We start from the raw sequence: 12,810 nt of genomic DNA on the forward strand, positions 1-12,810 counted from the left end.
ATCTCGATTTTTGTCTATGGAAAGAAAAGGTTTTGTGCATACACCCGAGGCACAATCCACAAATAGTTTGGCCATATTTAGCAACCCAACAAGTGAGAATGCTTTAAGAAAGGTATCATTACATCACCTAAATGCCTGAGAATAAGAATGAAAGATTAAAAAAAATAAATAAACAAGAATGCAAACAATGCAAAATTGAATAAAATATGCAAAATTGTAGACAGACGTCTAAAACAGATTTTAAAAAAATATTTTTTTTGCCAATTGTCTAATATTTTCTGAATTTAAATATTCTTTTTTGCTTTTTTAAAAAAATTGTCAATCACTTTGTTTGCATACATGCATGAGAAAAGCAGTAAGAACAAGTTGACTACTGATCTGGTTACACAGCATTTGCTCAGTAGAGCTGAACATCCCTGAAACCCTTTTGACCTTGTTCATCTGCCAGCACCCGGCAGGTTTCCTATGAGGTCACACTGCAAATGCCACAAATTCCACTGCGCGCTCGCAACACACGACTGACTGGAAATGAGTTAAAAAGAAGAGATGAGGAGAAAGATTAAAAAATGCAGGAAAAAATTAGTAGATGGGAGGAAAAGAGTGATGAAGAGGCAAACAGGGACAGCGAGAGCTGATGAAGAGCAGGCGGACTCTAGCAAATGGATGGAGTGGGCGGTGATGGTGCCTTGTGGTTGTAAATAATTCTGACACATTCTAATATACAACAGCTACATTTTAAGAAAAAAAGGAGAAACTGGCAAATAAAGTCATATTTTTTCTCTTTAAATTACTCTTTTTAAGGACTTGTAGTTTTGTAATGTGCTGTTAGTGTTTTCCAGCTAGAGGTTTCACTTTATATCAGCCACATGTGGCAACTGTGAATATAAAGTAAGATAAAAATCTGTATTTTTGCAACATGTTTATGTAATTTCCTCGCTGCTCATTCTTTGCGCAATGTTTGTTTTCTGTAAGCCGTCATGCATTTGGACTTTTAATTTTATAATACCAGATGCTGCATCAGTGGAACCCAAGTGCTGTGACTGATATTTCTATATATGTTTTTACAGACGAGCTGTTCAGGGGCCAGAGGTGCAACAGCAGCCCATGGGACAGGAAGAATCTGAAATATCCTCAGTCAAGGAGCTTGAGGAAAATCTGAGCCTCACTTCATATCAAAGCCGACAGGGGGCGCTTTTGGCACCAGGTAAGACAAATTTGCAAGATTTTACCTTTTCTTATAACTGATTATATTTTAGTTACTTTGTGTTTTTCTTTTCAGAAGGATTTTAAACTGTCGATTACAACACACAAAGTGTATTATCACGGCATGCCACACTGTAATAGTTTCACTATCATTTGACCTTCTGCACAGAAACCACAATGTAACTGAAGCGCAAAGATGTGGGTTTATTTAGAAACTTCATTCTGTTTCCCAGCAGGGTCAGAGAGCTTGAGAGGTTCAAGGCTCTCACTAAATCGCCTGAGAGACCGCTCGCCCTCGCCTGCAAGAACCAAACAGGACAGAGCTAGCATCAGTTCCTGCCCTGATATGGTGGGACACACGGTGAGGGGAAATTGAGAACATTCACTAACAGTTGTTTTTGTTACAATCCAGGCAATTAATGGTGATTTAATTAAAGTAAGCTTTTAAACACTGAGTGATCGCTGTCTGATTATCTTTTCAGGGGAACAAGGATGGTAAGAAGACCTCCACTAAAGGTATGATTTTCTTTATCACAGGACAATAAAATAAACAAAACACTGGAGTGTTTTTGTAATGCCAAAATCAGCGCCAAACTGATAACTCTATAACTCTATAAGCTGTGGCTTATAGAAGAGTGTCTGTAAGACCAGGAGCACAGCAAATCTGTCGTCAACCACATGCTAACAAAGGGCCATCTAATTACTGTGTTTTTCTCTCTATTATTATTATAGTTTCTTAAGCTCACAATATAAAGTGGCTCGAGGCAACTGTTGTTGCCATTTTGTGCCACATGAAATGGTCACAGAATGATAAGCATGTCCAAAACACAACTAAGACTAAATAAAAACAATGAAAATAGCAAAAGCATTACAAAAGAAAGAAGAGATAAATAGCCAAGAAATACATGCCTAAACAGAAACAAGAGGTAAAATATAATGATTCTTTAACAAAAAAATCCTGACTGAGGATGATTTATTCCACTGAAAACCTGTAGAGTGCCGGAAACTTGTCCTGCAAAGGTTACTGGAAAACCTGATGGGAACAGTATGTAAGGTTAAGCAGTTAGTGAACTGTGTAACACAGTTTCAAATGTGAGAAGCGATGTGAGTTTGTTGGAAGCTTTATGGGTGATACTAAGACAACTCAGCTGTGTGATACAGAGATTAGGAGGGCTCAGTTGCTGTGGCAATAATGTAGCAGGAAAGAATAACATGAATTCAGTGCTTGGAATTGCAAGGAAAGATCAAGTCGAATTTCCCCAAAATAAAAACTGCTTCAACTTAAATATTAAATAGTAAATTTTCTGTGCTTTTATATTTCCTGGAATGGATTTAAAAGGATCTAATACTGGAGACATCGCAAAAGCCCAAAAAAACCCAAGAAATCCCCAAAAATTGAGTTCACTTATCATGATCCTTATCTCCCTTCTCTTCCTTATTTGTCTTTCAGGAAAGACGACGGCTATGAGCCGGCGTCGTGTGTCCTGCCGTGACTTGAGTCACCCCGACTGCGACGGTTGGCTCTGGAAGAAAAGAAAGGAGAGCAGTGTCTTCATTGCACAGAAGTGGCAACGGTTCTGGTTCGTGCTTAACGGGCCTCACATTTACTGGTACAAGAGTCAACAGGTGAGCAAAAAATCAAGAAAAAGGTCGTCATCGCTGTTAGTTCATATAATACCTAAAGCACATGATCTATCTGAGTTAGTGCCACATGCAGTATTAACTATCAAAATATTTTGCATTCATCTAATTGTCAGTATGTCTAATTCTCTTCAATTGTATTTCAGGAGGAGAAGGCAGAGGGGTTTCTCAATATATCCAGCTATGGCATAGAAAGCGCCGGAGAGCACAAGAGAAAATAGTAAGAGTGATTCCAGTGATGAGTCACATAATGGTGCCATAATGGAAAGCCATGGTTTAATGCAGCAATTATATTATGTATGCACACAGTGGAGCATTTGTCTTATCTTTATGCAGGAAACTGTGCAATTTCTTAAAGAAAAGGTGTAAAGCAGTCTCATTGGTACTTACAGAAGAGAACGCAAATAAGAATTTCTCAAGTGAATATGTGTTTCTGCATATTTAGGTCTTCATGTTTGTGACACCCCCGCTCCTTTTCTCTGTTTTCTCCCTACCAGCGTATTCCAAATGTGCCACCCGAAATTTCAGAACTTTATTTTCGCTGCGGACAATGTCAATGACATGAGCAAGTAAGTTCACACTGTATAATGATATAACAATGTCACAATCGGCTGGTTGTGTCGGGCAGTAGCTCGAACACAATGCAGTCATTCATTCCTTTTGCTAACAGTCTATGTTAGAGGTGGTAAAGTTGTAACAGGTGGTGGTGTTCACTGCCCCCTGCTGGTTGCTTTTTTCAGGCTTCTCTAGTGAGACTGTTATGCATTGTTTAAAGATGTTATCCTCAACATACTCTCACTAGACACTTTATTAGAGAGATGCTGCAACTATCAAGCTGGACTCCCTTTTACCTTTTACATCCCAAAGGTGCTCTATTGAATTGAGATCAGGTGACTGTTGGAGGCCAGTTGTGAGTGCTGTGAACCTGGACACAGACCAGTACAGTACTTAATAATAAAGTGTTCAGGTAAATGTGTATGAATATTGGTGACATAGCTTATCCCCTTTTTTTTCATCAGATGGATAAACTGTCTGATTACAGCCATACAGAAACACAAGAAGTTCAACAAAGGCCCAGATAATGAGGAAGGTGTGGAAAGATTTCTCTTATGCTTTTAAATTTTTACTCTAAATCACTTAATTGTATGTGCACAATACAATTCGTGTTTTCCCATATATTTCCTATGGCATTAGCAATAATGCATCGTGATGTGTCCTGCTTGAGCAAATAAATGGTAGATATAATGATATTTTCGCCATAAAAAATAAGAGCAAAAAAGTTAATTGTTGTCTCATAATTATCTAGTAACACAGAGCATTATTGTTAATTACTGTAGCTTTGCCCATTTACAAATGGCAGTCATGATGCGTCACATTTTAGGTAATGGCATTACATTGACAGCTGTGTTCATTTATAAACAGAGTGTTACAGTGAAACTGAATCAGAGAGCGAATCATCTCCTTCAACCCGCAGGAAAAACAAGGTTAGCTCGGTAAGAGAGTTATATATTGCACAAATAATCCTTAAAGCATGCACATACACATCCAGATTACATTCATTTCATATTTATCTTGATTGTCTTTCTCAGAAGGTACAGTCCAGCACCCTACCTCTCCCCAAGGGTAAGAACAGGGCGCCATTACCCAGACCTACAACAGAGGGCAGCAAAGGAACAGGTATTTGTTATGTCACACTGCCTCTCTCTTGCTCTCTTGTTCTCTCAGTAATAAAAAATGTCTTTAATCACAGCGTAATGAGTGTTAATATTTTAAGACTCATTAAGTTTTAATATTCTCTGAGAGAGTAAATAAGATTAATTGTGTTGTTTACTCACCTTTAATCCTGTTTTGGATAGGTGGTTCACAACAACTGTGTGACTGTGTTTTTTCCTGTGTGTTTCCTCACTTCTGTTAGAACCTGGTCAAGTAGATGAGATGGGCATGATGATAAACAATCTAAAGGAAGGGGGAGTTTCTCTGATCGGCCACGAGCAGCCGTTCACGCACGACCACTTCAGGAAGTCATTCATTCGGCGCAACAAAAATCCCGTCATCAATGAAAAGGCACTCACGCTCCGAGCTCTGCAAAGCACTCTAAAGGTGAGGAAAGGTCTTATCCAGTCTTACCTTTCCTTGTGTCTACATGGAAAGCCATGCGATTCAGCATTAACTCCAGCAACTGATACACAAAACTGTGATGGTCCTGGGTCAGTAACCCAGTGTTTTCTGTTTTGTATTATTGATCTTTGATTTCTTGATATGTCTTTGTTAATGCTTAGAGTTTTGGTTCTTGTGTTTAGTGTTTTGTTATATCTATCCGTGTCCTCCCCTAGTGCTCTGTTTGTGTTCCTGAGTTTGTGTTTGTAAAACAGTTTGTAAATTTCCTGTTTTACTTTGAAGGTCTGTGTCTCTCATGTCTAATTAGGTTCAGCTGTGTCCTCCTCTGGTGTGTCATTCCCTTGTGTGTTTATATAGTGTGGTTTTATCCGTGTTCATTGTCGCTCTTTCTGTGTTATTTGGGGAATCTCTGTGTTTTTTACCCTGCGTGTCATTCTGTGAGTAATGGTTTCGGGTTTTGTTTCTTTCTAATTTTCCCAGTTTAGGTTTATCTTTAGTTCTGTTCTCGCTTTTGTTGTTTTCACCTTCCAAAATGAAGCTCCTTTGCATCACAGCCAGTGCCCACATTTCGGGTCCTTTCTCACAACACCACATGACTGCTGCTGCAGCCGTGACAGTAGCAGGTACATTTATCACTGAGTGCATGGCAAATGGCTCAGCTGGTGAATTAACCAAGCATCTTAATTTTCGAAAGTTGCTCTGGCAGGAGCTATATAACAAAATTAAAAACTCAGCTTTTATTAGTAACTCGCTTTGGCCGTAGGGAACATGGAAGACATGGGTAAAACCACTCCTATCTAAAACTGCAACGCACTGTTTCCCACAGCTTGAAATTCACTCGGCGGTGATGGTGTATATATGACAGATATTCCTTAAACGCCTCACATATTGTGAAATGAGAAAGTCTCATCCAAACACCTTCAAATTCAATACTGTTCATGCTCAGTATCACAGGTGATTTATACTTCTAGTAAGTCTGTGCCGTAGGTAGATTGTAACTGTAAACCTCTCTGAAACCCTACGCCATAACCTGACGTGCACTTCCCTGGAAATGTAACTACGCATCTCATGTTCATTTCCTGCTGTTGTTTCAGTTTTTAAATGAAAGAGTGGGAACCCAGGAGGGGAAAAAAGTCCCATCATTTTATTTATTTCTATTGTGGCTGGCACTTCATGTAAAACTGTCCACATAACCACAAGGTAACTGAGACATAGCAGTGTTGGCCACTTATGCGTTGGCTATGCAAATATTCACTGCAGAAATCTAAATATAGGAAAAGAACATTGCATATATGCGCATACAGAGACTCCTTGATTAAGTAAAGTGTTTGTGCAAGTTTTATGAAATGAGGCATGAATGAAACTTTATCAAGAAACTGTCTTGCTCAGAAAGGTTTTTGTGTTCAAATGGTCAGAGGGTGATATTAAAATTCATCTGCATGGTCGCTGACTGGAATTGCTTTTTCTCCACAGGCCAAAGAAGCGGAGTTGCAGCAGATCAACAAGATCCTGGGCGACTCCGATCTGACACCTTCAAAGTACCGTCAGTGGAAGAAGAACAATGAGGAGCTGTTCAAGGAAATCGAGAAACTGGTCTCGCTCAAGGCCTCCAAAGCAGGGGACCGTGCACCTGAGCAGGTCACGCCCACTGAGGAGGTTGCCCTAGAAACTGTTGCCAAGGAAACAGCCGCCGCAGAGGCAGAAGGCGCATATAGACTAAGCCTTAGCGATGGGGAGCAGTTAGTCGATGCAGAGCCATCTGACGTTCTTCTGGAGATGTCACAAGCGTCTCCGAGCACAGACAGCAGCCCAGAATTAGAACTCTCTCTCGGCTCGCTCCAGGATTCAATAAACAAACAGCTGAGTGAAATGGCACAAAGTGGAGACACTTCAGAGAGCTACTTCTTCATTTAAAGCCACACCAGTTCAAAGTTGCTCTGTTTAATAACAGTTAATAATGTTAGACAAATGAAAGCTTTTCTTCATGCAACAATGTGAGACAGCGCACAGGGGTTTTTTTTTCATTAGGAGCAGTTAAAAGTTGTATTAAAAATGGCCACAAAATCAAACATTTTTAAATCAAACATGTCAGTGAAATACATCAGTACATACTTGTTTGTCTTTTTGTTTAGGAAACAAATTTCGATAAATGACGAGTTTACAACAGCAAAGAGAACATGAAATTACCAAGTGTCACAGTCTTAGTTTGGTATATATTTATATAATTTTAAAATTATCATTCTTCTTCTTCTGTGGTTAAAAATACCATCAAGTATGACTTTGCTTGGAACTTGTGATATAAGTTGTACCTTTTGCAATGTGATATGTATGTACAGTTTTACTATAAATACTCTATGTATTTGTTTATTGACATTACCTTAATAAAGGTCCATGTGAATAATTTTGTACACAACTTTTACTCCAGAAACACTGCTATTGCTCGTCTGGGTAAGTCCTTTTCAAACTCCCTTCATGACCTTAATGAGAACCTTTCACCAAAAATTATATATTTAATGAACTTAAACCTCCTAAGACCTGAACTCTTTCATGGCATGCATTTTTAATTTCTCTTTGCTATTTGGGCTGATTGAGACCTGTTGAATGTAAAAACAAAGAAATATCTTTTTATCTGATTTTGCTCTTCAAGGGCCTGATATGCACCTATGAGGTCAATCGTTTTCAATTTCAGTATAACAGTGGCAGTATAATATCCTCATGGATATCCAGCCCTTGTAGAGCAAAATTTAGTATTGTGGTCTAGACAACCCAAAATTTGGACACCAGTTCCTAGATCCTAGGAAAATAAAGAAGAGCTGCGTGACAGCCGAGGTTCTCGATTACCTTTTGCCTGGATCTGCTGTAAATGCACTAAGACAGATGATGTCTTCCTGAATACTAAGACATCCCATGTGACCCTGCTGCTTTAAACTGTAACCTTCACTTGCTCAATTAAAAAAACGAGAGTGTAACGATCACTGAAGAGTGTTGTGATGTTTTGTGATTTCCCGCAACTGAGTGGGAGATAACTGCCCAGACTTGGTAAAGTAGTGTGTCTGTGTTTCTAAATGTGTGTGTCTGTCTTCAGTGCATGAATTTCACCCTGAGGAGGCTCCTTACACCCTCCTCTGTGTCTGAGACCTCTTTTAAGCCGTCCACTGACGTTCACTACTAAGTAGATAAAATGTTTATTTATGAGCTACTTGTTCTGTGCGAGCGGGTCTCAAAGACCTGCGTTCTCAACCATGATGTGAATTTCTCTCCTCTCCTGAGGTTGTTTGTTGCCAGCTGAAGCGATTGAATTGGTTATTCTCACATCGGATTGCAATTTCTCCACGTGGCTCCAGGCAGCATTCACATCTAACATCTATTCACATAATGTTGCTTGGTTTAAATGCAGTGAACTTGTCTGCCGTACAATATGTGAGATGATCACTCTGGCTCTCGGCCTCGTCTTAAGACAAATAATGTGAATTTATTTCCATATTAAACATGTAAATGTATTTAGCTTCCAAAGTTATCTTCATAAGTGCATGTGCTCCTATTTCCTGATTTCTTTTTTCTTCATTGCAGCATAACCTACCTAATCTGAAAAGTAATAAATAAATAAATGCAACAGATTGTGATAAATAGTTTTTTATTTAGTGCAACAAATATGAGCACGAAATGACAACACAAACAAAAGTCATTCGCAAGGAATAGAAAATACCCTTTTGTATATCCTCCTGTGACGCCTTCTTTAATATTCGTAGTGCTCATCTTATTCCAGAAATATAATGTTACCGAGTGAAAGCTCCTCCTGTGCTCAAGAGCAGCAAATTCATCAACAAAACAGGATATCACATATAAATGTAAATCTTTTTTTTCTGTTAACAACCAGCTTAATACAGATGAAACCGAGTGTGATGATCTTAAGAATCTAAGCTATTTTTTTAGGCTTCTGCTGGCATCATCTATGATTCACAGTTCTGTTCAGACAATTTTCTTCTTAACAGTACAAATGCATGGCTACGACGTAAAGGCAACACAAAGCAATACTTCAATCGTATTTCACCACATGTTGCATTTAAAGGCAGCGTGATGTTGAATCTTTTTCTAACGTGACATTCATCCATTTGTTTTTATTTACACCCCCAGATCATGTTTGTTCCTGTGTTAAAGGAGAGCTACATCCATTATGTTTAAACCTGCATGACAGTTCATTACTAAGCAGTAATGTCTGGTAGTCCACAGTCATTTATGAATTTATGACTTTTCATTACATAAGCTACACACTGAAAAGATAAAAATGGGTTTAGAAAGTGCCCTTAATGCTTTTTTTTTCCTTCTCTTTTCTGTCCACGCTTTCTTAAAGTTTAAAATGTTGGACAAGCTTCTAACAACTAACTTCATATACATCCATGTCAGGCTTGTTGGTCATTTCTGGACATGAGTGGCAGGGAGAAACAGATAGCTCATGCCTAGATGGGCAGGTTGGGCATCGTGGTCGTTTGAAACTGAAAAGCAAAGCGGCGCCTCCCAACACCTGTAGACACGAACCCAGCCACCCAAAGTAAAGTGAGCCAGCTGGATGCAAGTTGAGGTGTGGGTACCGTGGGTTATGAATCCTTTGACTTGGATCCATCCCGAGTCTTTTAAGGTTGTGGGTGTAAACCCCTAACGCAGTCAGGCTCAGCAGCCCTGCTGTCACCACCAGAAGTCCTCCTGAGGCTGCTACACCTCTCAGAGGGAGATCTGCCCAGCACCGGACCCCGATGCAAGCCAGGACAATGCCAGTGCCGCACAGGAACAAGGAAGTTAGCACCAAACCCTGTGCCAGACGAACTCTGGGGTCTCTCTGATATGGACCAGCCACAGGCCAGCACTGCCTCAAGTCAGAGCGCTCCACCTGCAGGCAGCTCTCCCATAGTCCATCAGAGCGCAACAAGATCAGTGCCTCCACTGAACTGGACCTGGTCCCATGACCTTTTGTTCCTGACCGGAGCAGACTTCCCGGTCCTGCCATTCCCAAACGTGCCTGTCCCTCTCTCCACTGTGGGGTGATGGCAGCAGTGAAGACTAGGACCAAACCCAAGGGGGCAAAAACGATCCCCATCACCATGGAGGCTGGAGTGTGCATCTTTTGTTCTCACAAATCCAGCTTGTCAGGAATAAAAAATAGTACAGTAGCAGTGTTCAGTATGCTACAAATATTTTACAAAAGACAAATAACAGTGGTTGTTTCTCCAGACAGAGACATCGCCTGCTGGTCAAATCTTGGCATGGTTTACTCTGCTCTAAAAGAAGAAGAAGAAGAAGAAGAAGAAGAAGAAGAAGAAGAAGAAGAAGAAGAAGAAGAAGAAGAAGAACAGTTAGATAAAATCCTGTGTTTAAAACAAAATCAGTTTGTGTCACAAACATCTCCTCCACTTTCTGACAAGAAACACAGAGAGCTTTAGAGAGCTATACATATAACTGTGGCAAGTGCAAAGACAGTCACTACAACAATCACAGCATTAAAGATTTAACACGATAAAATAAGAAAAAAGCTTGTCCAGTACCTCTTAAACGAAAGTCTCCTGTGTTTAATCTGCAGGCTCTTCATTCTGACTGCCTGAGTGAAAGAGAAGGTCAATGTGATGATGAGAGACAGAGAAAAGCAGAGGCAGAGCTGAAGTGGAGTAAACACAAGTGCACGAGCAGACGGAGAAAGCAGAAGGAGGTTTGGCTTCACTGCTCCTGCGCTGGACAGGGAAAAAAACACACACACAAAAACCCAGAGCAGTCGATGGCTGCCTCTGTTGCTAGGAAACAATAATCTGGCCAGGCTCAACGTGGCAGTATGCGTGTGCGGTTGTGTTTATCACAAGACTTCTCTCTGCACAAGATGTGATGATCTCATGTGTACAAATGGTACAAATGTTGGCATACTTGAGTTTAGTGTGTGCGTACGTGTGTGTGTGATGAGTGTGCCACTATTTTTTTTAATGTTTGAGGATTGATGGCCAGCTGTGACCTTGGTAGAATTCAGTCGGGTTAGTAATTATGTCAGGCCACTGTTTGAATGCAGAGTGAGTCTCAGACAGAACAGGAAAGAATGTCCCAGGAGAAGAGGACAGAGTGAAGACGTAAGTGAATCATGCAGACAAACAAGCCGGACATCTCTGTTAAACAAACAACGTCTGCAAAGATGTTATGATGACAAAGCTGCAAGACGTAGCTCACTGTGTTTTTGCAAAGGAGGACGACTAGAAATGTTGAGGCTGTTTCTTATAATAATAATAATAATAATAATAATAATAATAATAATAATAATAATAATAATAATAATAATAATAAGCTGTATAAAAGGGAGAGGCTTCCCATATGGAAACTAAATAGTACTTTTCTAACTTTCTAAGTAACATTATGTTAAATATACAGCATAAACATTTGCAGGTTCTTTTCTCATTTCATTTCCACATGGGTTTATGCCTCACACAGAAAATTATTATAGCAAGCGAAATGTGTTTACACAAAAAAGTATATAACAAAGAAAAGTCTTTTTTATCTAAGGCACATGATGATAAAATGTCACAAAACATGCAAGCTGTTAGTGAGCTGTACATATAAGAATGCAAACATTTAAAAAGTAAAAAAAAAGTGCAACTATAGTTTAACATATTAGATATTACACAGATTCTTATCCATCATTAATTGTTTAATCTTTTCATTATTAATTACAAATTACAGGAAGATATTGATCCAACAGCAATCACATTTGTAAATCTGAGCTGTAATTGATGGCGAGATATTACTTCCAGCAATGTCGCTTAGGAGCTGATGACATATAGCGTGACTGAGTCAGTCTTGTTCCTCTTTAATTTAATTGGAGATTACACTTTGCAAAGAAGCAGCAGTGTGCAGGAAAGGACAGAACGTACAAGAAAAATATTGTTTTAAATGTGCAGAGACAATTGTAGAATTTTGCATGAGAATGCATGTCTGGATGCGGGACACAGGATAGGATTGTAGCTTCATAAACACAAATATCACCTGCTTGACTTTAGTGACATAAAAAACATAGAAGATGACAGAGACAAGAATCAAAGCTCTGAGCCACCTGTGAGGGCTTTCATGTGCACCACAAAGTCTCACTTAGGTATGAATTATGTTCTATACACACTTGTTACTCTTGCAGCTGTCGCATTGCCAAGTCCATTGATTACTGCCACTGTAATGACTGTAAATGCAGTGCAGCTCCCTGAGGTGCTTGATTAGGTTTGATGCAGAAAAGAAAGACATAAAGAGGTCAGTCATGAGCCAAAATATTCAAAGCATGCAGTACATTTTTAATAGCATTTTCCCTCATGAAGGCGTATTTGGAGCAAATACAAACACATGCACGCACACCGACACAGTCCATGAAGTAACAGTCACCTACCATTCAGGAGGGGTTGTTTGTATCTCACTGCAGATCGCTGGCTGCCTCCCTGCTGTCGTCTGAATGGCTAACATGTTTCTCTCTGTGGGAGCAGATGGTGCAACGACTTCTTTATTGTTCTTTCTCCCTCTTTCTTCTCATCTGCCCTTGCTTTAAAAATTTCTCCACTTGCCTCTGCAATAATTTCCTCTGTCTTCATGTCTGTGTCCTTGTGTCTGCCCCATCCTCTTTTTTTCCCCCCTGGCTGCTTCCTTAGCTGTCTGCTTCTCTTCCCCGCTATCCCACTTTCTCTCTGGATGTGTTTCTCTCTTTGACTTGCTGATGTCTATGTTATATCTAGGACAGTCCCTCCCTGCTTTTCCCTGTCGCTGTTGCCAAGTAGGGAATGTGGGGAGCTTTCTGAGTAATACCAACACTTCAATCTGCCTGTTTTCGACCACATAGAGGTG

At 39.8% G+C, this 12,810-nt stretch overlaps 2 protein-coding genes across 3 annotated transcripts in view; one reads left to right on the plus strand and one right to left on the minus strand.

Annotated features, from left to right (window-relative positions):
• cnksr1 (connector enhancer of kinase suppressor of Ras 1) overlaps positions 1-7,363 on the plus strand; it is a 31,127-nt gene extending 23,764 nt beyond the window's left edge. The window contains exons 11-21 of one of the 2 annotated variants that reach the window (XM_085142539.1): positions 1,068-1,204; positions 1,437-1,564; positions 1,686-1,719; positions 2,654-2,829; positions 2,991-3,064; positions 3,342-3,413; positions 3,864-3,934; positions 4,267-4,337; positions 4,434-4,521; positions 4,760-4,944; positions 6,436-7,363. In XM_085142539.1, coding sequence (XP_084998665.1) covers positions 1,068-1,204; positions 1,437-1,564; positions 1,686-1,719; positions 2,654-2,829; positions 2,991-3,064; positions 3,342-3,413; positions 3,864-3,934; positions 4,267-4,337; positions 4,434-4,521; positions 4,760-4,944; positions 6,436-6,876 — 1,477 coding nt within the window. In that variant the 3' untranslated portion in view covers positions 6,877-7,363. The remainder of the gene's footprint in view (positions 1-1,067; positions 1,205-1,436; positions 1,565-1,685; positions 1,720-2,653; positions 2,830-2,990; positions 3,065-3,341; positions 3,414-3,863; positions 3,935-4,266; positions 4,338-4,433; positions 4,522-4,759; positions 4,945-6,435) is intronic. The other variant, XM_085142540.1, reaches the window with a different exon arrangement.
• On the minus strand, positions 6,935-12,355 carry cldn23l (claudin 23-like). Its single transcript, XM_085142549.1, has 3 exons — positions 12,104-12,355; positions 10,500-10,552; positions 6,935-10,235 (listed from the first exon to the last, which is right to left on the minus strand). The coding sequence occupies exon 3, from the start codon at positions 10,076-10,078 to the stop codon at positions 9,335-9,337; it is 744 nt and encodes a 247-aa protein (XP_084998675.1). The 5' UTR covers positions 10,079-10,235; positions 10,500-10,552; positions 12,104-12,355; the 3' UTR covers positions 6,935-9,334.
• Between the last annotated feature and the right edge of the window lie 455 nt (positions 12,356-12,810).

The sequence above is a fragment of the Neolamprologus multifasciatus genome, chromosome 19 (assembly GCF_963576455.1).
Source record: "Neolamprologus multifasciatus chromosome 19, fNeoMul1.2, whole genome shotgun sequence".
NCBI classification, from domain to species: domain Eukaryota; kingdom Metazoa; phylum Chordata; class Actinopteri; order Cichliformes; family Cichlidae; genus Neolamprologus; species Neolamprologus multifasciatus.

What these genes read in the sequence shown, in the direction of transcription:
- cldn23l (XM_085142549.1), bottom strand. Translation starts at nt 10,078, where the DNA reads ATGCACACTCCAGCCTCCATGGTGATGGGGATCGTTTTTGCCCCCTTG.